The sequence below is a fragment of the Chrysoperla carnea genome, chromosome 1, assembly GCF_905475395.1.
Source record: "Chrysoperla carnea chromosome 1, inChrCarn1.1, whole genome shotgun sequence".
NCBI classification, from domain to species: Eukaryota; Metazoa; Arthropoda; class Insecta; order Neuroptera; family Chrysopidae; genus Chrysoperla; species Chrysoperla carnea.
The window spans coordinates 11,946,028-11,973,815 of NC_058337.1; the positions used below are offsets into that span (position 1 = coordinate 11,946,028).

General features: G+C 30.2%; 1 protein-coding gene across 1 annotated transcript in view; it reads left to right on the top strand.

Moving 5' to 3' along the window:
- The first annotated feature begins 1,101 nt into the window (after nucleotides 1–1,101).
- Nucleotides 1,102–27,788, top strand: part of LOC123290745 (adenylate cyclase type 3-like) — a 97,087-nt gene continuing 70,400 nt past the window's right edge. Inside the window, exon 1 of the mRNA XM_044871041.1 lies at nucleotides 1,102–1,773. Within this exon, the coding sequence (XP_044726976.1) occupies nucleotides 1,195–1,773 (579 nt within the window). The 5' untranslated portion in view covers nucleotides 1,102–1,194. The remainder of the gene's footprint in view (nucleotides 1,774–27,788) is intronic.

The window sequence follows — 27,788 nt, forward strand, 5'->3', positions numbered from 1 at the left end:
GCTCCGTTGAAGAAACTCGTACCTGAGATATGTATGGTATAACAGTATGTTTTGAATTTCACTTTGAAGAGGCAGGGTCTGTCTCAGTTATAGAAATCTGAAAAACAGTTTTAAACATCTCGTTTTTAGGTTTACGATGAGAAAAAAATGACGGAACCAAGGAATTATTTTCACTAATTGAATTTTCTCTAATCAGCTTTCGTTAATGCATACAACACTGTAGCTGGGTAAAAATAGCTGAGTAAAAATATACACTGAAAAAAATAAAAAAATGACAATAATTTGAATATAATAATAACAAAAAAGTTGACCGTTTCATATTAAAATAAAGTAAAAATTATGTCAAACAATTTCCTAATGATTGGAACAAGTACAGCTAAATATTTGTGTTTACAATAGAATGCGATTGAATTTAAAATATAAATTCATTGATACAAAATCACTGAATTTAAATAAACAAAATCATTACTCCTATGAAAGATATTTATTTTAGTTTAAAGTGATGCATTTTATTGATGGATAATAAAATTGTTCTTAGTTTGAATATATAATCGTTGGAATAAATAAAGCGAATCGATGAATTAAAAGAAAATTTCTTTGCGTTTGCTTTAAATATATTATTCGTTTATTACGGACACATAGCTGTTATTTCTAGTCCATATTTGATTGTGACAACTACATGAAGATTGTTGATACTTACTTACTGTGGGTGACAATCACACCATAATATTTATAACTGGTAGAAGCAATCGAAAAAAGATTGTTTAAAACTATGTTCCATTTCAAAAGCAGACAGCATATTACTTTCATACAAACAAACTCATGCGTTTGTGTTAAATTCACCATTCAACCCCGTACGGTAGTTGTATCACATTCGTCGCCCCATTCGCCATATTTGATCTCAGGATGAGGTTGAGACAACTTCATATACAACTTCATTTTAGTGTAGATGAATGAACAATAACTAAAAGAGATAATAAAATGATAACAATTTTCATATTTAATTTTAAATTAATGAGTGTTTTATAAAGGTATTCATATTTTTCCACAGATCAATTCAATCAAATACATGAAGCGATATTACACATAATGATAAACCGCCAAGAGATTACACCAAATATAAAATGATTGAATATGTAAGAAGAAAAATACAAAATTTATCTTAAATAATTGTTCAGTAGAAAAAGAAACTCAATGAAAATGAGTGAAAAAAATCAAATTGTGAACAATGAGCAAACAACGACAACTGGACAACCAGCAAATGCAGTGGATGCAGAAAAAAAATGGAACATATTTTCAAGATCATTTTCCGATCCCGATTTAGAAAAATTGTATCAGTCATATAGTGTTAAACAGAAACGTGCTGGTTTACAATGTTTCCTTTATGCAGCAATATTATTCGATTTATACATGCTGGCGATACCACAAGAACAAGATTTAATTACATTCGGTATAATTACGATATTTTTAGCACTAAATACAATATTATTAGTATGGTGTAAACGAGGTATACCTAAATCACATTTTTGGGCGGCTGCTCCACACATTGCATGGCATTTAGCAAATGCACAATTAATATTAACATTGTTTCTTAAAAAGAATGAAGTGACCGGACGTGATAGTTTGGGTTGGGTGATATTATTAGATTATTTAGTGTATGTTACATTACCGTTACGGTTACGTTATTGTTTTATACTGAGTATTGGAACGTGTGGATCATATTTGGTGGCCATTATTGGTTTAATTAAATCTGATGAAAAATTTGGTTATCAGGTAAGATTTTAATTATTTTTTTTTAAGTTTATGTCTAATACAAAGATATATACCATGCGTTTAATTTATATCTTAGCATAGGCTACAATGAGGTAAGCAATGCGTGTAAGAAAGAGGTGTTATTATATGTTTCTTGCAAGTATTGTAGCTTCAGTTCAGTTTAAGTTGTTTAAGTTTATATCTAATAAAAATTCTGGCCTAATTAGTGCTAAACTTGGTTGTGGATTAAACTTGGCTGATATTATATATTCCACAAATTGCCACAGAATACTTTTTCAAATGACAAAAATTGCATGATACCTCATACAAAAGGTGTTCAATTTAAGTTAGAAGTTCTATCATTTTATATGAAAAAGCCTTCATAAGTAAATCGACAAATTACGTAACTAGTCTAAAATCATGATTATTATAACAGTGTATTAAGAAGTTAAATTAACAATCTATTCTTTAATTAATTATACAAGTAGGGAGTGTATTTAATTAAAAGTAATTTACTTTACTTATTTAAAATATACATGTACATGCTATGTCTATAAACACTTATCAAATTGAAAACAAATTATCAAATTGAAATATGACAATAATTCTAATCTGATAAATTTTCTAAAAATTAAACTGAGGATAAACGTCTTTTGAAACTTTAAACGCGTTTTATCAAAACAGCTTTTTCTAAGTCGGTTGATTTCTTTTGGAAGCCACCATTTTGTCAAAAATCAAAAAAATTCAATCAAATTTTGAATTTTCCTTCGATTAATACCTGTATCATCTATGGACTAAAGAAATTTTTTGTTTTTTTTTTTGTTTTTTTTTTTTGTATTTTTTAAATTTTGGATTCTCCAAACCAGAGATATGGTGCCCACCGCTGGACCCCCAGCGATGCCCACCGCTGGAGTTTTGGGAGGACCTCCAAGAGATCGACTCCAGGAACAGTACCATATTAAATTTTTGAAGTCGGACAACGGGATCTTGAACTTAAAGAAAGGCCCTTTCTATGTGTATACGTTTATTATATTTAATATAAACTAAATGGCTTTCCCAAAAAAATTTATAAAAAATTGTTTTTTTTTTTTTTTTGCGCTCGCAGTTGGATATAACCCCTTCAGTTATTCAGTGTCAAGTAAGATTGACTTTTTTGACTTTAAACCTTCTGAGATAACTGTCCCATGGAAATATTATTATTTACATACATATTTTAAATCTTCATGAAACCATTATTTTAAAGATATTTGCAAACTTTAAATCCAATAGCACCAAAATATTGGTGTACATTAAGAAAACAAATCCGCAGCAAACCGTTGTACCTGGCTTTTGTGGAGACTACCCAATATAAAAAATAATGTTTTGTGTAAAAACTATGTACTTCTAAGCTTTAAAATGAACTAATCGAGATTTCGGTAAAATTTGGTGTGGAAAAAATTATCCTTTAATATTTTTGTTGATTATCTTATATATTTAAACAAGCAATTCTTTATGTGCTGGAACTTAGCAGGGTGATTTTCGAATTTAAAAAAAGAAAAGTTGTGCTAGAATGTGCTACAGTTGTGCTACAATGTGCCGTCGAGAAAATTGGAAAATTCAGTAAGGTCGATGAACAAATTCATAACAAAAAATTTTTTTTTATTTGTTCAATCCGTTCAATAGAAGCAGAAATACTCACGGAAACGTCACCAAAGAAAACAATGTAAAGTCATGCGAATGTTCCGGAATCTGAAGACTCTTTTTCTTTACTTTTTAGAGTGAAAGAAACCAATTTACAAACAGTTAGTCTTCCTTTTTCTGAATTGACTATCAAAATCCCTTAGATTTACCCCACTATGTGTCCACGGGCATAGACTTATCTATAATTATTTTCTACGGCATTATTAATGCTTTTTTTAATTTTTTGAGAGGAGTAGGTTACGCAAGAAGTGAGTAAAGCGAGTCTTGAGGCTGATTTTTGTTGGTCTATTTAATCAATAATTACATTATTTTGATGTTAGAAGCTTCCGGTTAGGCTGGCGGGTGACTTATGGACTCTAAAAGAATAAGCTGTTTCATTTTAACCTTCCTTTTGCGATAAGGACTAATAAATTTGATTATTTCTTGCTACAGTATATGGATATAGAAAAGAGAAAATAAAATGGTAAAGAAAATATTTATCTCGATTCTGATTTTTATTAGATCTGGCGTAAAAAATTGATATAGATGAATATATGAGCTCCCTGCATTTTTTCCGATTTACCATAGTTCAAAATCAAAACAGGAAGGTCACTTTATTGTTTTGATCTAACTGCTCAGGATTTTTTGTCATTTGGTTTTATTTAGCGGGCCTAGTTTATTTCTGGATATGAAATTTTTAAATATATATTTTGAAACTAACTTCTACCTTTTTGGTTGAAACTCAAAATTAGGTACCAAAAGAATTCAAAAAATTTCAGAGAATAAAATTAATAATGTGTAATATCAGTTTAAAATTATTTACAAAAATAGATTTATTTATATATTTTGCGAATGTTTATTTTCAATGTTATGTTTTTGATACATATACATCAAAATTGATATTGACAGTTTTATTATGTATTATTTGTTTATGTATTTAGTAATTTATACACATATGTCATCGTCTTATGTATTTACTTTTTTTGGGATACTATCTGTCCGCTGTCTCAGTATCTTTAAATTTAACATATGTTGCACTGACGAATAAAAGTATTGGATCGAAATATAAAAGATATTATGGTTGCTTGCAGATCGCTACGCTTACAGATAGTTGATTTTTGGAAAAATGGGGTCTGATACCACCATTACCTAGTTTCCCATAGATGAGGATCGAGTCTTGGTGAAAAATGGCAGGTAAAATCTCTTATTTTGTATTGTAATCCCGATGCAGCCATCTTGTACGAATTTCCCATATATATATATAGTACATCTTGCCTACTTAAGTTGGATCCATATGGAAAACTTTTTTACTATAAGGTTTACATTTAAAGTTATTCTTTATAAAAATCTCTGCTGTCAAAAATATTAACAATATTAGATTTTATATTAACAAAAATATCAAATGTGCGGGGTATCCACAAATTGAAAAAGTTGGATAGGAATGTTAACGATCGTATTGAAATGTAGACAATTTAGAACAGATAATAAAGGAAACGGTTTCAGAGATCACTCCTGAGGTATGTAAGAGTGTATTTAAACATTTTTTTTGAAAGAACACTTACAGGATAGAACGCGAAGGTGGATAACTGAAGATAACTGTTGAGGAATGAATTGTTTACGATGGGAATGTTTTGACCACTTCAATTTAAAACTAAATTTTGCAAATCTTACTCATAAAACACGCCATCTGTTATCCTAATTACCCAGTCATCGTACTTCGAATGTTTATATTTTTGGAGAAAAAGGAAACCAAAGTTTAGCTCTAATTTGCCCCTGCACGAGAAAACAATGATGTTTACGAAAAAAATTTTCAAACAAAAGTTGTTTATTTTGGTATAAGGAACATTTTTTACATTTAAACTTTTGTTCTATCTCTTACCGTTTAATATAAGCAAAACTCAAAATATTCGCATTTCTGAAATTTTTCAAGCAACATATCTCAAAAACTATTAAACATACGGAACTGTGGGTCGGCTTCAATTGTTTCAAATTTAGTATACTTTCAAAATGATAGTAGCAACTAATGTCAAAGGCTCCTAGTTTTTGAATTGAACTGAAAAAAGTCAAAAAAGTTTGCACGTATTCAGGAAGCACAATTTTTTTTGCTTGGAAAACATGTTTTCACAGTCTTCTAAGGGGCCTAAATAACTCACCAAAAAAGTAGCTTTACATAGCGTATTGTGATTTTAGCTGTTATTTTTTTTTCTAAGATTTTACTGGCGTATTACTAATGTTGATGTAAGTAACAACAGTTATTTTCAATTCGTTTTTTCCACATCATATCCACCTGCGCGTTCCATACGTGTAATTGTTCCTTTACAAAATTTTTTAAATTCATTCCTATGTATCTCGAGAATGATTTCTTGAAACGTTTCCCTTATTATCTGTTCTAAAGGATCTACATTTCTAAACGACCATTAACATTCCTATCGAAATTTTTCAATTTGTGACACTCTGTACATAAAGTAAATATCTGAATGTTAATATTTTTGAAAGCAAAGATTTTTATAAGGAATATTTTTTTTTTTTGTAAATCTTATAATAAACAAGTGAAAGAAAAAATTTACTGAGTTAATAGTTGAAATACCATGTATAGGAAGTGTTGATGACCCAATCGTTTGTCTTTTTACGTCACGTAAATAAAGAAAGATATCATAAATTCTTAGATAGTCTCACACATGTAACTGATATTCCCATATAATACATACTTACTTTTCAAACAAAAGTTGTTTATTTTTTTATAAGAAACATTTTTTACATTTAAACTTTTGTTCTATCTCTAACGGTTTACAAGATGGGTCTTACGAACCCAAGACCCAATTGACCTATGTTGCTCATTTATGAACTCAACCTTACTTTTTACGTCCTTAGCACGCTATAAAATTTCAACTTGATATCTCTTTTCGTTTTTGAGTTATCATGTTGACAGACGGGCAGACAACCGAAAACGGATTAATTACATGATTCTATGAACACCCATACCAAAATATTGTTGGTTGCATCAATATTTTGAAGCGTTATAAAATTTGGACTAAACTTAATATACCTTATATATTTCATATCCATGGTATAAAAAGATTTAGAATTGATTTTAAAGACAACAACACAGTTTTCAACAGTTTTCAACTAGTCTATTTAGCTAATCCTATAGGTATAGTAAATACATAAGTTGGCAACATTTAATAGGAAATAATAAATTAATGTTTACATAAGAAAAAAGTATAATAGAAACAAATAAATTAATTAAACTTTATATATTATTGAAACATGTTGCTTTTTAAATACATAATTACATAGAATTTTAAATTTCTGATTCTATATCGTAAAAATTACTTCTCTCGAATGTCGTGCTGATTTTTCACCATAAATTTTAAATCAAGTTGTTTATGAGTTCAAGTTTGAAATTTACGTTTAGAATGAGCAATAGGCAAATCAACTTTTTCCTTCTGAAAAATATCACCTGAAAATGATTTGAATCGATTTTGGACATTCAAATCATTTTAACCTCATGGTAACCACTCACTTAGATCATTTTTACATTCCTTGATAACTTTTGTCCCAAATACGGGACATTCATTTTTTATTTTAAATAACGAAAAATCACAAACAATGATATTTGATGTGCCATGTACGGGAAATTTTTAAAAATTATTAAGTTAACTTTATTTTTAAACTTTCAAATTATCGGTAGTTACAATAAACAACTCAAAATTTAAGAAAAACAAAATTTTTTCCATCTGTCAATTGTGCTCAACGGTTTCTAAAATATTTTGTCCCATAAATGGGACAAAAGTTATCATGAGGTTAAATAAGAGAAATAAATACGAATTATATTAGTTTGCGACAGTGCTTGAGCGGAACCTTACTTGCGAAAGCAGAAAAACCTAAAAATATTTTTTTATAAAGGTAACTGATTTTTTGCAATTTAAAGTAAAAAATTCGAAGTAAATTTTTTTAACTTACTTGGTATAACTACTGATAATACAGAAACCTTGTCGTTTGAAAGTATGGATGGTTTTTGATGTTGGTCTAATGAATAATTGAAGTTTGTCCCTCGAACGCTGAACGCAACTTTGTCTAAATCCGAAAAATCCGTGAAAATTTTGGATTTTGGTGATTATAATTCTTAAATACTAGTTTTTTTATAAATCTTTTGCAGAACGTTTTTAAAGTAGACTAAATTTGTTGCAATATACGCAGGGAATGAACTCTGTAGACCCAATACATTCCCAGCTAAAGCCTTTCAAAATTTATCAACGTAACTTTAAACATCACAGCTAACGTCAAAACCGGTAGTTCTGATTTTTAGCATATTTGTTTAAGATGTTGTCCCAATGAATAAACCAAGTTTGTGACTTCAAGCGCCAAACGCAACTTTGTCAAAAATCGAAAAAAGCCATGAAAATTGCGTTTTTTTCTAGTTTTGGCGATTATAAACCTAAACGGGTAGTTTTTGAATCGTCTCTGTAGATCAAATTGTTTCCGAGATAAATCCTTTAAAATTTTTTCATTTTTTCTTACTACGCAATTTTTTTCAATATTATGTCGTTCTGAATGAATTTTGACCCTGAACAACACTAATACTACAAATGTTACTGAAATATTGCAAACTGGCGTCTTCAATGTTGCAAAAAATTGCGATGTTAGAATTGTTTGTCCCAATTAGAAATTGGAAATTATTGGATCTTCAATGACGATTTTAGTCTCTTATTGTAGCAAATTTAGTCCACTTTAAAAACGTTCTGAGAAGGTTTTATGAAAAAGCTAGTCCTTTAGGATTATAATCGCCAAATTCCGAAACTTTCACGGATTTTTCGATTTTTGACAAGGTTGCGTTCGGCACTCGAGGTCCCAAACTTGGATCGGAATAAAATCATAAACAAGTTTGCAAAAAATCTAAACTAACCGATTTGATACAGACTGTAATGTATAAAGTTACTGTAATATGAGAGGAGTGTTTGGGTGTTGGAACATTTTGTTGCTGGGAGAATTCTAGAACAAGTACAGCATTTGTTTTTCATCATTTATTTCAACTTAGTATGAAAAAGTAAAAGAAAAATATACAAATTAATGTAAAAAATCCAGCTGATCATTGATTATAGATAATCTGTTACGTACGAAGACTATACGCAACTGCTATAAAAAAAACTTCTAAAAATAAATTAAAATAATTTATTTGAAAAAATAAAAATAATTGGAACGATATAAATGAAAAGAATACTAAGTTAAAGTGCTTCTTAGCTATGTAGGTATATTTTGTATATCATCTGTTAAAATCGTTTTATTTTTAAAAGATCAACGGTTTATGTCTGTCAATTTGTATACTTAACTTAAACTGCAGAATTTTTTTCGGACACTATTAAAAAAATTTTTATTTTTAAGACAACAGATAATAAACTTTTTCTAAGATTATAAGAAGTAATTTGGGTCAAGTGTGTTTTCAGTGCACTTTCCATCTCTTAAAACAATTCAAAATTTAGGAATATGAAAACTTGTGTATAACATATTATACCAACTGTTTCTCGCCCGCTGACCTATTTATTACCATCATATTCGTCAAAATGTTCCTAGAATTGAATGTGTGTATCTATTTATATACCTAAAATTTTAGCCTTCTATATCTCGGAAATAAATTGTTTTCGAACGAATTTGGTTTCAAGTTAAAGTGTCGAATAACGGACATCTCATTCTTTCGAGAGTCAGATGAAATTATTTTACATATTTGATTCAGTTATCGTCTTATTTGAACATCACCCTTGATGAATATTAGTAATGTTATTAATTTCCAGAACCTGCACCCCCCCCCCCACCAAAGTAACTCCTTTCCACAGAAATCTTCGATTATAGAATAAATATTTTATAATGTCGTTTTTAAATGTTTTGCCTATTAAGAGTGAATTTGTAAGGTTTTTATTGTTATTTACTTCTATTTAGTACATTATTGCTTTTGTTACTGCGATTTTTTAAGTTATAAAGCTATTTTCTATTATAATATTACTATTATAATATATTATATTCGATAATTAATTAACATTGATAAAAGCATTATAAACCAATAAATCAATCCAGAAATTCATTTTTTAATAAAAATTATTAATTTATCCAATGCTTATTTTGAAAGCTTACACAAAATAGAATATACGTCAGAGAATTTATAGCAAATATTACTGTTCTAGCTTTGTTAAAAAATGTCACTTCCGATTCTTCGATATTCTATATACAGACTGTATAGATGAAATTAGTATAAAATGTAATGAAAAAAATTTTATTAAAAAATACCGCTTAAGGAACAAGCTTTTATTGCACTAAAAAATAGAAAATATTTTTTTGTATGAGTCACTTGACTATTCGTAAAATCTTGAGGCGCTTAATTAAAAAAATCAAAAATGAATCGGAGTGCCTTATCCACTCTACATAAATACTTATTTTTCGATTCATTCTTGATATTGAGCGTCTCAAGAACACAAAAGAAATTATTTTATACTTTTTAGTCCAATAAAAGCTTGTTCCTTAAATAGTATTTTTATATTTTAATTTAAGACTAAAAAATCTTATATATATATCGGTGATTTTAAGAACACCTGCAACAAAATTTTGTTCGTTGTATCAATATATCGAAGCGTTACAAACTTGGGACTAAATCTTATAAATTCCGATATATTTTATATAAACAGGATATAAAAATCAGTCCTCCTTTAGATTAAAAACTGAATCAAAAAACTTAAGTTATAAAATTGAAAAATCCGATTGTGTTAAACAAAAATGGAAAGAAAAAAACAAGTTCAGTAAGTTACATAGCGACTTTCACAGTCGGGACCCACTTAAATCTAATCCGACGCAAGATAGCGACACCATCTAGTGGTCACCATACTTTGCTATAAAATGTTTTCAATCGAGTCGGTTCGCCCGTTTAGGGGCTACGATGCCACTGAGAAACACACAGACGCACAGATAAACACTTTAAACTTATAACACTCCTCCTTAAATGAATATCAAAGTGATGGTCAAGGACATCAAATCAGATGACAAGGATACTTAGAGATCTATCTTTTTTCTTTTTACAAATTTTTGGAAATATTTTAATTCAAATTGAAATATTTGAGTTTACTTTGTTTTTTTGAATTATTGTTTTAAATTATCTTATTATTTTACCATTTCACTTTTCGAAATGAATTGAACCAGGTTTATTTGACCATTCATTTCCATTGTAATTATTTATATGTCATAGTAATTATTTATTTGTTATCGGCAATTTTTTAGTTTTTGCGGGTACAGAAACCTAAGCTCGCACTTGAAAAATTGCTAAGAACACTCTACATTAAATTAAATTCCAAACGAAACCGAAAAAATTAAAATCGGTTCATCCGTTCAGGCGCTACGATGCTACAGACAGACAAACTAACACACAGACACACAAACATAGTGGTCAAACTTATAAGACCCCTTTTTTAGGGGTTAAAAAATAATATTAAACATTCATTAACAGTATATGTGGAAAAATTTTTGTGCGCAATCTACAGATGTACACTATAGCGATATTCTGACAATGATTTTTTTCTACTATGTTGAAGTCAATATCCACCATCACATCAATTATCTTCTATAATGATTCAACTCATTGTTTCCTATCAGTGTTATACTATAGAACATATAACACAGGTTGTTTTTTAATTTCTTGTGTGAATCATTTTGTCTGTTTAACAACTAAGTGAAAATGAAATAAGTATATTGGTTAAATATCCTGTAAACACGGTGGGTGAATATCACTTCTTACACTTTTTGTTGTAAATGAGAGTAGATCAGTTTTGATGCTCAAGACACAAAGATATACAGACACGTTTTTCTTATACAGGCATTTGTTTTTTGCTACGACTATCTTCATAGCAAAGTAATAAAAAAAGGATATATTGTCGTAACCGGAATTTTCTGTGTCACTACGATACATTTTTTCTGTAACATTCTTTTGGCTCTGTAATTACAACTTTTTCCCTATACTCTATATAATTACAGCGCAGTCAGTTTCAATAGACGTATACATACTATTTGTGTGAGTTTATTTATGTATCTATTCATGTACTTCATGTAACTAAAAATTAGTACACACATGATAACAACTAACTCACTCAGTTATATACTACAAGCCCATGCTGAAATTTTCCGGGTAAAGATGAGTACATGTCACACCCCTGCACAAGCAGATATGTATGGCGTTGCTGGATACTAACTTTGAATAAGTTTTCGAAGCTAATTATATAAGTTCCGTATAGAAATAAATTCGATAACTTCGATACCGGAAGTTAAAAAAATCAATCCGTCAATTTTCGAAACCCTGCATAATTTATTTCTGTAGGGCATTTATATACTTCGCTTCGAATACTTATGCAGAGTTAATATCTAGCTTCGCCGTACATATTTTCTGGTGCAGAGATGAGACACCAAAGGGTGTGGCATTCATATTCTTACCTGCACTGACCTGTAAAGTAAGTTTAAGCTCCATGGCGACAGTTTTGAGCGGTACAAGTAAGTACAGCAGAGAATATGAATGTCACATCCCTTGGTGCCTCACCTCTGCACCAGCAAGTATGTACGGCTTTGCTCTATACTAACTCTGCATAAGTAATCGAAGCGAATTGTATAAATGCCAGGCAGAAATAAATCATGTAGGGCTTCGGAAATTGACGGGAGATAAAAATTGTTTTTACTGCTGGTGCCGAAGTTATCGAATTTATACAGGGATCTTTTTCAACAAGATTCCTGGTGGATCATTTCATTCGAAAATTTTTAACATGGGCTTGTAGTCTATTAGTTGTTACCTTTACCTACCATTTTTAAAGCTAGTTTTCAACTCTTAAATCCCCTTTAACAATTTCAATAAGTTTGCCTTTATTGTCGAAAATATGTTGGTTTTTTACTTGATGAGGGAGTAACTTAAAGTTTTCTTTTATCTCTTGATTCGAATAATGGTTGATTTTAAATGACCCTGAAGGTTGACCATATTCAAGGCTAGAATCATTTTTCCTTCTTCTAATTTTTTACCTCGGTTACTATTCTGTCTAGTTCTGAATTGCGTGGTAAGGGGGCCGAGACCCGAAGCCCATTATGATTTATCCAAGAGATAATCAAATGTCAATTTTGAGCCATGATTTTTTTTTAAATGGAATTAATATTTTAACTTAATAGAATCAACAAGATATTCAAAAACAGTTTTAAGTTTCACTATACCTACCACGAACGGAAAAAAAGAAATAGTTTTTCTGTAAAACAAAAACAATATTATATGTAGATCAAACCCTAATAAATATGTAAAATAATAAAATTAAAGATCACCTATAATTGTAAATGCAAACTTATTACACTAGTCACACGAAATGACGATCAAAACAAAGTAAGTATAATGGCTTTACCTTATACAACAAAGAATTCATACAATTATTAGTAATCCTAATATAAAATCACATTTCAAAACATTTATTATTTAAATTTAACTCTTAATATTTATACGAAAAGTAAATTATTGCCTGGATAAATTCTTTAAAAATCTATGTCAATTAATTTCGTCGTTATAATTGAATTCAAACTTCTTTGCAATTTATCTTAATAACCAATCGATCGATTTCGTTTTTTTAAAGCATGGATGAAGAGAGATATCTAAACCGTTTTTCATTCAAAACAATAATCACATCAGGTCAAGAGTTATTAAGGGTGAATACTTTTGAAATGAACAAAATGTATATTTCATAGCCATAAGCATAAAGGTATTTATTTCATAAACACAAGAATTTTCGTGTTGTTTGTTGCTTTCATTTGTTTTTAGCGATAGTCTCACAATTTCAGAAAAAAATATAAAACTCTCCCTCCAATTGCAATTTAATTTCTTTGTGTGCACAGGAGACAATTTTACTTTCACTTATTTTGTTCTATAATTTTTGTGTGTTTTTCATCGAAGATTTTGCAATAAACATTTTTCTCGACAGGAAAACTTCAATCCTACCACTACCCAAACATTGAACCTAAATCGCCTCTTAATTTAGAAAATGGGATTTATCAAACATCTCTATGGCACCCCCATTCTTACAATTTCATTACATTACTTCAAAATTCAAAGTGACATCCAAGTTTGTTTATTTTTTATGTTCGTTAAAGATAAAAAAATTTCTTAGAAATTTAATGATAAACCAGTGACATATGTAGTGATATTAAATTTATGTGACAATTTCTCCCGTTTATTAATGAAGACAGTGATGCACGAAGAGATGATTACATTTTTTTTTTATTGAAGTAAAACCATCGTAATAGCACTTTATGATCATTTAATTATTTGTATTCTATTACATTTTGGCGTAAATTAATTTTATTCACAAAAAAATTTGTGCCAAAAAGTATTTATTATGTTTGTTAGTATGCTTTTACAAATTTATAAATATGAAATATTCAAACAAAATTTTTTGCAAAAAATAGAACGGGTTCCAAAAAAAAGCACCAAAAAGTCAAAAATAAGTATTGACCAATCAATAATTTTCTTACGAGCAATTACGTTTTGAATAGGACGCCAATGAATCGATTTTTTAAATTAAGAATATGGTTAGCGTCAAATTAAAAAAGCGCCATTGCCGAGAAGGAAATTATAGATTTAAATCGCTAGTTTAAAATTACTTTTTATTTTGAAAAATTTTTATTTTGTAGTTATGTATTTTGTAACAGCTATTATGTTTTGCGTAATCAAAAGGGACCTTTCCGGGTAAAATTGATTGATCAAAGTTCAAAACTCAAAGCTATATAATAAAGCCTTTTACCAGGAAAACTCTTTACATTGCGTGTTTTATAAGATCTTTAATAAACCGTTTGAATTAAGTTCGATATTTTGTTCTACTGGAATATAGAACTATTTAATATATAACCTTTACAAATGTTTACTTTAAAAATTAAATATCGCATTATCTACGACGTAATTGTAAACTTGTAGGTGCAAATACTTTATAATGATTCAGAATAACATTTCACGATATCACCTAGCATGACAATTTTATGAGTTTTTGCCAAATTAAAAAAAATTTGATATATGTATTTTCACACACGTAAATATACTATAATAAACAGCTGTTTAGTAAAATTAAAATATTCTGCCAATTATATGCAGCATTATACTTCACTTATAAAAAAGTCCGATTCATCAAAATGAAATGACCTTTTCATTTTGGTTGATTTCTAATAATCGGTGAGCCGGTGACACCAAAAGATCCGTCAGTGCAGATTTGAAAATCTCCAATCTAAATCAATAGTTCAAAGTCATACGAACAAGAAACTCTCGGTAAGTTTTAATCAATTAAGCTTTGAAAAATGTTTAAAAATAATTAATTGAAAACTTAATCATCGCGGATTTTGGTCAGCTAAGGTGGAATCGATTGGAAATTTTATGCTTCTTTAGGAAAAAAAAAGCTTCCCAAATTTTTTTGCCGGTTGTTTAATTGACGGTAAAATTTGATCGACGTCACAGAAACACTCTTTTTTTTTTAATTTGTCTGTTTTGGTCGATTCGTGGAATAAATTATGAACGAATCCAAAAAAGCTTTCTAGCAAATACATTTCAAAATTTTCGACACCTGGTACAAATGGGGCTAGTAGCGATACGAAGCTGCTTTATATCGCTACTCGGCCTCATTTGTGCCAGTTATCGAAAATTTTAAAAGTTTTTCGAAGTATTTGCAAGAAAACTTTTTGGATTTTTTTTCAATAATTTTTCATAAGGCTCGCAAGGTGAAGCTCCCTACAAATTTTCATCCCTCCATCTTTTATATTTTTGGAGAAAATGGACGGCAAAGTTTTGCCCTAATTTGCCCCTGTTCACGAGTGTACTTCCTCCACGTATCACATGATTTGTTCGTTTATATGGTTAACTATCTAATTAGTCGTCGCCAAAATTTCCTTTCAAACAGCCATTGCCGATTTTCCACATTTTGGGGTATGACTAAGTGATAATTCCCGTTGGTGTAGACTCGTATTTGGTGTTGTACGATGGCATGGTAGGCTTATATACACTATCAAAGTCATTTTTAGGGATAACTCTCACAATATCTTTCCAGCTTTTAGGTTTAAAAATGACGTAATTTTCATACAAACTAGCATTCCCTATTTCGACCTATTACACAATCCTTTTTTCTCATAAAAAATTAGCATATGTCTTTTCTCAGGCTCTAGACTATCTCTGTACCAAATTTTAATTCAGTTCAGTAACACACAGACAGACAGACAGACAGACAGACAGAGGTATTTTCGCATTTGTAATAACAGTAAGGATATAGTATATAACACGCCTAGGGAGTAAAAGAGAAAAATGTCTCAAATTTCATGTTCATTGTTGCTCGAGGCGAAGTGACAAACATGTGAGAAACATGAGATCTGAGACATTCTTTACTTGCTTCCGCGGTGTGTATACTATTTTTTTCCCCGACAAAGGCGGAAAGGGGCAACTTCGTGGGCAGAATGTCAAATTTCTGCCCGGAGATGAGCAAATAAATTTTTTCGTTTGCAGTATGGTGTTTGGGATATAGTGCTTGTGTATAGATTGAATTACAATGTTAAGGAAGTGCTTGTTGGGATTTTCAACTCCCACACACCTCGACCTAGCAAATGAAATATCATCGACATGAAATATCATGTTTTTGTGGTTTATAAGCTTGCACAACTTTTTTATTTCACCAAAGGGTTCAAAATTTGTATTAGCATAGAGTTTATAAATAACGAAGTGCCTTTATAAAGTGTCAGCTTCACTCGTTCACATACGTTCAAAAACTTTAAAAAGCATCGAGTATTGAGAGCATGTAACCTTAGATGATTAACTAATGATGATAAAATATAACCTTAGTGGTGGAGCTAAGCTGCTCACGAGTCTTTATATTCTATGAAAATAAAATAAAAAAATATTGTTTTAGAGACATATGATTTTTTTTATTATAATCTTTTATGTAGGGAATTTCCACAAAGAATAAATTATGAAAAAAAAAATATATACATAAAAAATCATTTCAACAGAGTGGTGGTGTGCAACGAATATAAAGGCGTTTAAAATCATTTTACAAACTAAAAAAAGTATAAAAAATTTTTATTTTTTATTTGCAATACCAGTAATACTTACACTGAGCTAAGTACATTGTTCTCAAGCGAGGAAATTTTGATTTTGTTTATTTTCTTATAGACTTGATGCTCAGCAGCTGATCATAGGATGCTATTGACAAAAACACCTCCCAAAATTATTTTGTCATAATTATCATCCTCATAATTTTTCCTCTACCAAAATTATAGTTATTGGTAATCGTTTTCACTCGCAAAATTGAATAAATAGTGTAAACATTATTTCTTCAATGCTCGATAAAAAAAGGGTGCCTGCAACTCTGAAAAGTACAGAAAATTGCATCAAGTAGTCGGATAATGGCCACTCTCTTTTATCTAGTTTTGGGTAAAATATTCGTTGTTTGATGATGTTCCTGAGATAAGAAAAAAAATGAACTGACCGATGGAAGAGAATGTTCCACTTAGGAAATTTTGTAAAAATTGTTGGGTTTATCATCACTAGCGTTTCTAATAGGAGCTCACATCGTCGTTAAACAATATGCTGTACCGATCAACATCGGTAGGGTCAAGGCGGCAACAGCGTTTCACTTTTTTTTTCAAGCAACCCGTACTTGCTAAGAAATGCAAAAAGGAGTAATGTATAGTGTAACTAATATATATATTGATTATTTAAATCCACCATGTTGGAGTTGCAAGCCCAAGAGTACCCGGTGGTGCATTCTTTATCATAAAAGCCTTATAGTTTTTTCTAGGGAATACCATCACCGGGGATAACGCTACTCCACCCGCACTGATAATACAACAGGTGGTAACTAGAGTGCCTCTTCCACCACTTGTTACTTTGCCTATATATTTACGACCTTTTGGTGCGATTACTTTCTGCGGTTTTTGGACCGTGGTTGTAGAAGTTTCGTCCAGATTAAGAAGTCTTGTTCCCTCTGCAAATGCCGCACTTCTTTTCATCCGTGTTCATTCCGTTTTCTAAGTTGTTATAGAATCTTTCTACATTTGTTCTATTTAATGCCGTTGCTCTTGCGAGACTGCACGCCTCAGGTTTTCTTAAAGTGTGTTGAATAATCTTAATTGAATAATCCAATGACTTATACTACCTATTTTGTCGCTCATCGGATGTTGTACAAAAGAGTAAAAAATTCAGATTTTTATCAAAATTTCTGTAGAAATAGTCGAGCTTATACCAATTTCATCGGAAATCTCTTCAAGACTGACATCATATTTGCACTACTCCTTAATTTTTATTTTTGAAAATATAATAATAATGCAGTGACCTTAAGTTTCTTTTCTCGCCGTAGCCCAGTTCAGCTCAATTTAATTAATTCGTTTAAAAATTATCAAAAATTTCAATTTTTTGGGCAGCTTGCTTCTCATTGACCAATCTTACATATTTGTCACTAGGTTACATTTTCATGCAATAAAAAAATTATGAAGTCTACGGTTTTTGTCGTAGAAAAAAAATCAAGTACATTTTTATGAAAAATTTTCCGTCTTTTGAATGGTGCTTTTTATAAAAGCAATTTTTTTTATAAGAACGCTCAAGAACTGACAAAAAGAACTAAGTTTTCTTATGTTTTTCCTGACATGGTCTTGGTATTCTCAAAATTAATAGCTTTAGTATCAGATCCCAAATCCATCTAGTCCAATTGAATGCTGTGGCGGTTACTCTCACCACTTTTAAGATGGATGTTACAATATCTTGCGTGAATTGAACCAAAAATTTTTATAAAATTGCTTAATGTTATCCTTCTCCTTTTATTGCTTTCACATAAATTTGTAATTCAAGTCCAACTTTTTACTGATATACAAATCGTTTACCCGGATTTCAACAATGCTTGAATTTATTAACGGTTTTGTTTAATTATAAGTGTCTTGGGAAAAATCTCAAGAGAATAATGATTTACTTACATTCCAAATAATTCCATCTGCCCAGCTAAGCATTTTCTTTGAAAATAGTTAATATTAATACGCTTTTATATCTACAGTTTATAATTATATTAATACAGTATCGAATATTTCCGTGTATCGTTTACCTACAACTTTTATCGACATACTGCTTGTATGTGTGTACCTGTATATGATATTTTTAGAACCATTATGTACAGATATTTACGAAAATACCTTTGAGGTGTTAAAGTGAATATTGTGTTGTCTATCGACTAAACAATATGTGGAAGCAAACGGTTGAAAACATATTGTATAAAAATGGTTCAATGATTAACTTTTTTAAATGATCTGGTTGAGGTATGCTTTACGCTAGAGTATTATATACGTTTTGTGAAACTGATATTGATATTAATTTTAAAATAAAACTTGTGTTTGAGTTCAAATATTAAACACATATATATGAAATGTATATGTACAGTATGTCTTTTATGTCTACGTTTACAATAATCAGTTGTTTTTATACCATGCATATATGAAATATACATAGTATATTAAGTTTAGTCCCAAGTTTGTAACGCTTAAAAATAATGATGCTAGGAAAAAAATTTTGTCATAGGTGTTCATAGAATCACCTAATTAGTCCATTTCCGGTTGTGCGTCCGTCTGTGGACACGATAACTTAAAAACGAAAAAAGATATCGAGCTGAAATTTTTACAGCGTACTCAGGGCGTAAAAAGTGAGGTCAAGTTCGTAAATGAGCATCATAGGTCAATTGGGTCTTGGGTCCGTAGGACCCATCTTATAAACCGTTAGAGATAGAACAAAAGTTTAAATGTAAAAAATGTTCCTTATCAAAAATTAAACAACTTTTGTTTGAAACATTTTTTCGTAAACATCACTGTTTACCCGTGAGGGCGCCAATTAGGCGGAAATTTTATAATATGTGTACAAACTATACACTAAATGTCGGTCGGTAATGCAGAAACCTATAAAGTCATTTACCTATGTACTATACTTTATTAGTTATGTATGTGCCACATGTTTGTATGTGTAATGAGATAAAGAAATCAACACTGACTAGGCATGGTATTTCAACAATTAACTCAATCAATTGTTTGTTTTCACTTGTTGATATTAAAAGGTTTATTTTTTGATATAGAGTATTTGTTTACTTGAAACCAATATTCTTGTAGGACATAGACAGTTTGAAAATTGTTTAGGATTGTCCTTATGCAGGCTTGCAAAATTACGTGATTATTTAAGATGTCACTAGAGTCAAGTAAGCTTTTGAGCTGTATTACCCAATTGAGCTTTGGTTCACTCGATAATATTAGAGTCGGAAGTATTGGGCAGGTTAAGAAGCCGCCTATAACAGAGTTTTGGGTACCTTTCATTACGCACAGCGATTCACCCTAAGAAGTTTATATCGTATATGTGGGTCACTTTACTAAATTATTAATGAATAGATATTTGTTTTGTTCTGGTACGAAGCTTCGCTGGTAGCTGCTTTAAGTTTCAAATCTGTATGGCATGTACTTCATTCGCTTTAATGAAAAGCCCATTGAAATTTGATAATATTTCTCATGAATGCTACATTATACCCAAATCCGTAGAAGTTGGTGGGACGGAAAGCTTTCATTTTCAAGTCGTGAATTAAGTGTCAAATTTTAATTAATTAATCAAATACATGAAATTTTTTTATTTACTCCATTGTGATTTATTCAATTTTAATTTGCAAAGAGCAGTGAAGATGACTTGACTTCGCTTTTTTGAGTACATAACGGTTTGAAACCGATAATATTTATACATTTTATTATCTTTATGATTTGAAAAAGTTTTTTCGGGAATATGCACGTAAAATGTATAAGACTTAAAAAACTAAAAGTTGTAATACCTTGTTTTAAAGTAGTGACTAGCTCTAACAATAAACAAACCTGTTATCCCGGGTGTTTTCTAATTTGTACATAATCTTAGAATGTGCTTATCACTTGGTCTTTAATTTGGTACCAAACACGATACACTTACTGAAAAGTTTCTTTTTAGGTTCGTAACTTTACGGGCGTTCCTCTTCCAGCCCAAGGGGCATATCAACCTGGATCATATGAACATATAGGACTATTTTCGGGAGGGTTAAAACTATCTAAGCATTTTTTTTAATTTGTCGTTTTTATAAAATCACTACCTGTGTAAGTCATCTTTTCAGTTTCCGAAAGTACACTGCCCTTGTTTGTTTTGTAAACAACCTTCTTGAAGTTTTTCCAAGTTTTTAATTCTTACTAAAGTAGGTACAGATTTATTACAGATTATCAATGGTATACCTAGAACGTATTACTTACGCTGAATCGAGTTCAGTTGTAAATAATTAACTCATTGATTGTAAAACTTAACTAACATGAATTTATATTTAAAAAAAAAGTTCAAAACTTTTAATATTTTAATATGTTAGGAATTATTTTAACAAAAGCTATTAAATATCCATTGAAACATTATATTCGCATGAAATCATCTTTTGAAAATAATTTTTTAACGATATCAATGTTTCCGCCCAATTTAAAAAAGGTACAAAGCAATTATCATGCTTTATTTAAGGACGTTCATGCGTCAACGATATTAGTAGAGAAATTTAAAAAAATTTTATTAATGCAAAAGTATAAATGTCTTTGAATGATTTAAGAAAGAAAAAATATCGAATTAATTTCGATTAATTTTTATATTAAAAAATGAAAAAAATTGAATATTATACATGAGACAATACTAATCGATGTTTCTCAAAAATTATTTAAGAACTATAATTGAAACTTTTTCAAGTGAATGATTAGTATATAAATTTTCAGAATTTCGCAAAGCTGTTAAATTTTCTACAAATTCTAAATTATTTAAAATTGACAGTTAACACATTATCTACTAATTTATTTTTTTCTATTTCTGGCGAGTGACCATCTTTAAATTAATTTAAATATATATAAAAGAAGAACCTGTCTGATAAATCAAAGCAAAGCTGAAACCGCTGGGCGTAGAAGCATGAAATTTTTTACACACGTTCCTTAAATCTTAGTATGTCTACTTAAAATGGCGATGCAATATTATATTTGGAAAACGCATGTAAATAGTTAAATTTTCTAACGTTAATATAAAACTATTATTCTCGTTAAAAAAATGTATTTTATCCTTCGATCTTATGTGTCTTTAACTCGACAATGTTTCGTTCTTAAAATATGAGTGATTTTATAAACGGTATTTAAATATATTATAAAAGAAAAAATCTCGAAATAGCTCTTAAAATATCTAATATAAATATCAGTAACCCACCCGCTTCGATGGGCAACTGCAATTTCGTTGGTTTTAATTTTTTGGTCCTAACTTTTTTGAAAATAATATTTTTATTTTTTTATTGAAAGAATATTTTTTTAAAACTTTTCTTCTATCTTTAACGGTTTACAAGATGGATCCTACGGACCCAAGTCCCGATTGACCTACGTGGCTCATTTACAAACACAACCTCACTTTTTACGTCCTGAGCACGATAAAAAATTTTTGAGTGATATCCCTTTTCTTTTTTGAGTTATCGTGCTTACAGATAGACGGACGGACAACTGGAAATGGACTAATACAGTGATTTTATGAATATTTTAAAGCGTTACAAACTGGGGACTAAACTTAGTATACCCCGATATATTTCATATATACATTTAGTAACACTTGAGTACACATAGTTATAAATACTATTCAGCTGAAGAGGTAACACTAGGCTTTCATTCAACTTGCAGGTTTCCACTAAACCCCAAATATGAATTTTATTATTATTTCCACAACGTCAAGCACATTTCCATATTCATTTGCATTCCAATATCTGATATGTAGAGGAATATTTAGAGAGCAGACTTTCGCGGCCTGATAGCAGAGTTTTTGTAATAGATGAAAAATTAAATGAAATCAACACTATTGATGTAACTTACTAAGGCAATGTTACATCCGCAAGGCAACTATTATAATTTTTATGTTTTAACATTTTATGTTTATGCGTTTTTCTTCTTCTATTGATAGTGGATAGATAGAAAATTAAAAAGTCCTAAGATAACGGATGAATCTTTCATACATCATGTTACTCTAAAGTACTACCTAAGAATGTACACTCGGTGCTGATAACCACCGTTTTAGATTATATGTAAATTTACATGTACTGTTAAAGTAATATCACTTAGAATGGTTCAACTTTTGCGTTTATTTTGACTTAGAGTGTACGCGCCATTTTATTATGCCCTAAATATTAAGTAACGACGTTAATAATTTAAAACTGGGTTTGAAAAATCAGAAATTTTTTAGTACTATTTTAGAGTAAAAAGTTTTTTTTTCGAGATTTTGTGTCATCTAAAACCGCTAATTTACATAGTTTTCTGTTTTTATACGGAGTGTCCCAAGAAAATGTATACACACTTTAATACCTCATTTTTGCTAATTTATTAATTTTTTTCTAGGTATAACTCAATGGCTGATATTAGTAACTTTGAAATTCGTAAATTTATTTTAAAGTATTACCATAAGTGTTAGAACTTTGTGAAAGTGCAAAGAAAGTGTAGGAGGAAGTTTCAGATAGATCCACCGACGGATCACATCGGGTCGATCAATCGCCACAATTTTAGCTACTGGGCACCAGAGAATCTTAATGTTACAGAAAAACATTTAAATTTATCAGGAGTTAAAGTGTGGTGTAAATTGTCAGCGCGGGGTTTAATTGGATCATTATTTATTGATAACACTGTGACTTGTGCAGTTTACTTGAACTTTTTTTGATAACCCTGGTTCCGCACGACCAGAAGTGGATGGTTCAGCACGATCATTAAGTTTTAATAATATATTTCCCATTTTTCTCTCTATATCGTAAAGTATGCTTCTTTTAACTAGTAATTTCCTTGGCGATGGATGTTTTCAATTCATCAACCATAGCTCTATTGGCCGCACAATTATTCGTGCGTTATTAATACATTGTGCTTTAACATTTGGTTCACTTTCGTTAGATAAAACTTTTTCCTTTGTGCAACGCAAGCCATTTTTTAACACGTGAATAAGAACTAGACATGGTTAAAAAATTTTTTGAGCATTTGTTGTCCGTTTAGAGGTTTCGCGAATTTCTTATGGCAGTTATAATACATATAACTTATAAGTATAACTTAGTACTAAAGCATCTATAGAGTAATATAACTTTTAATGTACGAAAAATGGGGATTAAGCAGATAAGAAAGAGAGTCTTGACTAAAGCTTAAAGGTCACCCTTCAACGACCAAAGCGGAGTTATACAGTTTGGTAAATCAGCCTTGGCGCAAGCTTGACTGACTACAAGTTTGTCCAAAGCTAAACTAGCCAGTTTTAGCTCAGAGCTGGGTTTCCAAGCCCTGGTCTTTGGCCCAGGGCTGTCTTCTCTAATTTGAATTTTTAATCTGTTATCTACCTAAACATATACTATTTTTATAATCACGCAAAGTGTGTATACATTTTTTTGGAACACCATGTATATATTTCTCAGCAGGAAATGAAAAATTCTGCAGTTGAATGAACATTTGCGTATACACATTTTAAATTTTTAATTGAATGAATTTGCGTGTAAAGGTAGTAATTGAATGATTTTATTAATATATTTACAGATGCCTACTTTTAAATTTAATAATTTATTTTATTTTATTTTGCCACAAAAAATCTTCTTCTCTTAGTTATAACATAAATGGAAATGCCTCCGTAGCCGACTGCTTTGGTTGTCGTTTGATTATTCTGTCAGTGGTGTTGTATTCTAACAGATTATTGGGATATTATTCTATGCTTTTCTAAATTAAATTTAATAATATATTAGCCAACCCGGTCATGCATTGCTTGAGCATTTATAAAACAATCTGGCATATTAGTAAGAATAAAATATTAAGAAGCGAAACAATTAAAATAAAATACAAAAAAATGAATAAATAACTAAGTAAAATTATAATTTATTATTATTATTCTCCTGTTAAATTTTAAAATCACCAACGAAAAGAAAACGATGTTAATATGACAAATTTATAAACTTTAATAGAAACTATAAATGTAACAGGAGAAGTTGATTGTCAGTAAGAGTTCCTACGCAGAGTAACCTCTTACTAAAAACATCAGTAAGAGTTGACTCAAAATAAGTAAACACACTTTTCTTAGAAATAATTGACTATGGCTGCTATGGATTAGTAAAAGTTGATACCCTTGGAAGCTCGACAGAGGTATACTTTTTGTGTTGCGATTTTGCGTGTGATCTAGTTTGTTGAAAGATGAAATTATGTTAACGTGAGATTCACGCTTAACATACGATAGTGTCCGTTTAACCTCACTTTTTTTTTATTATATAGTAAATTTTATTAATTATTATTATTATTTTTTTAAACTTTCTATGTCTACGCATTAGTGCTACGTATAGTACTTTTTATTAGTTTTTTTAAACTTTTCCACGTACACTTATTAATAACGGTTTTGCCTTTCTTCTGCCTACTTCTTATTGAACTTCTTTAATTGGTCGATGTTCCATTGTAAAACTATCTAAATATGAATTAACACCATCCACTGAATTATTTTCATCCATTTTCTTTATATATTAGATTTCTTAAACTACCCTTTCCCTATTGTATCATTTTTGTTAAACCTATATTTTAATGCAACATCACTTTTTATTAGTTTTATCTCAATGAGGCGTCAATGTTTTGAATTTAGAAGCGCTAATTGACAATTCTGTTTTCGAGAGAGGTTAGTTTGTTTGCCATATATTTAAATACTTTATTGCCAGCGCGGTATGTCCCTCTAAGTGAAGGATCGAAAACAAATAAGACAGGGCAAAATAATTTTATGCGCATGGGCCAGAGTTGCGCCTTATTTTCTTTATTGCTTCACGACAATACTATTTGATTGAATCCTAGGATAAAATTATTTTGGTTTTCATATCCAATGGAATGAAGCGATTGAAAAAACTTACACTAAAGGTTGCAATATATACATAATATTTCGACTTGAATAATTTTTGGCCTTTTTTGTGGCCTGGTAAGCTTTTTCGTTGCCACTTAGTCCTTGATGAGGTGGCAACCACCTTAAAATTTGAGGTACTTCTTTACAAAAGACACTTTTTTCCTGCCCTCTCAGAAATGATCCACATAAGAATGATATGAAAGTAGATTACTTAATATAAGTGTCTGGTTGATATTACTTTCTTGTGGTCCTAATCTGACGGGCAGAGAAATGAATTCAAAAATTTCACCAATCCCTAAATTCTTTGTAAAATCTCAAGCCATGGGCCAATTTTTATATTCAAATAGATATCATAATTTTCTGTAAAGCTCATGATGAAATATTATTACACAATTTACGAGGTTTGTTTCTAGAATTTTCTTTCAAAAAGTATTTAAGATGCGTTCACCCATTTACATAGCCGGGGCCTTAAAGGCACGGCAGAACGGTTTTTTAAATTATAAATTCATTTAAATTTAAAATGCTGAATAAAATGAAAATTAATAACTGTAAATTTATTGTTTCAGGTGCGTAACACACATTAGGCACACAATTCACTGATTTAAAGAGCTCCAATTGCATCAATTTGAAAAACAAATCTGTTTTTAACAATCAATGAGAAATGTTACAGTAAGTTTTCTGAGTAATTGTTGTGTGGCTGCTCAGTAACTTCAATTTTTCAAATCATAATTTTAAAATTTTTATTTTGACGTTCACCATATTTCTTAAAATTTTATTATTTATGAGGGTGATATATAATCGCGTTAATGACTTGAAAATTAAATTTTTTGGTCATTTTACCAACGCCTCTTGGATATTTAAGTCTCTTAAAAACTGCCATTCAAAATCTTGCTAAAATATTTAAGTTCATAGCTTCCTGTTAAAATTACCCTACTTTTATGTATTCAGGTATTTGATAATTGATCAATGAAATATTTAGCTAAATAAAATGTAATAATAGTATTTTTATGAATATTTGTTATTGTTTATATCGAAATCACGATACTCAAAATAAAATTTAATATTTAGAAATTCTATTTAAAAAATATGATTGAAAAACTTACATTTCGCTAAATATCGATATTTCGATTGGAACGAAACCATCGTCAGTAGCAGTGTCGTGCACAGAGGTTTTAGGTAGGCAGAAATTTTTAAAAGTTACTATATAATCAAAAATATTAATGTCATGGTGAGTAAATAACTTTGTAGGTATTTTTAACCACAAATATCCCTAGGATCTCTGATCTTTAAAGATTATAATTAAATTATAGCCGTTAAAAGATGATGGTCTGAGTATACGAATTTTTTCCAAAGGTCTGATACTTAAGGGAAGTTCGAAGTGTTTTTCAGATTGATCGTGTTTTTTTGGTTGTAGAAAAATTATGAACGTTGTTGTAAGCGCTATCGTTCCAGATGGTTTTATTATTGGCAAATAGTAGACAAGGGAAACAAAACAACCGATTGCTGTGTTTGCAATCTGTCAGCCAAAAATATGAATCAGATCGTTTTGTGTTGAATTTACGATTGACTTTATCTTAAGTTTATATTAATTGCAAATCCGGTGTACAACGACCTTTCACAATCACTTGTGAAAGATGTTCCTCTTCTCTTCCTCCGGCGATAATTGGTGCGCTGTTGAAACAGTTGTCACCGGAACAAGTGCCACAAGTAGAATTACAAAAAAGTCATACTTTTCGACAGGAACATTTGCAATCTTTTTTGCAGTTGCAAAATATCATTTTCAAAAGTTCCTGTGGTGCAGGTGGTTCGTACATTTTTACAGGATGCAAGCATCCTTCAATATTACACCATCCCCAATCTGTGCATTGATGTTTTTATTGCCGAGCCATACTTGGATTTGGAAGTAACATCTTTTAATGTGTTCATCCAAAGCATCCGTTGTTGGAATGAGGGAAGCTAATTTAACAGCATTAATTTTGGTTGTGGCTTTGATAAAACTTGAGAAATGCCGGAAAGTCATCTATATTCTTCAATTTACTTATTGGAACTTCCTTCGCGGTTTTGTATAAAATTGCTGCACAGTATCTACCTGCTTTTAAAATTTCATCTTTTTTTGATGTACGGCTGTAAAATATTTCCGCCTGCTGCCTTATGTCACCTCTACTCTCAACAGTTTTGAAAAATTGACTTTTTCCCTTATTGAAAAATGCCGAGGTAGTATCACAGCCAGTGAAAGCATGACAAAAAGCTATTAAAGAGGCGTTCGGGTGTTTTGCTTCAAAACTTTTGGAGGAATAAAGCTTCGATGTTTGTTAAAGGCGGCTCGTCTTGAAAAGCTTTTTCAACTACTAATTCATCTGCTTCACCACTTGCTTGATAACATTTTACATATTTTTTCTCCAATTCTTCCATTAAGCACGTTATAAATATGCTTTTGTTT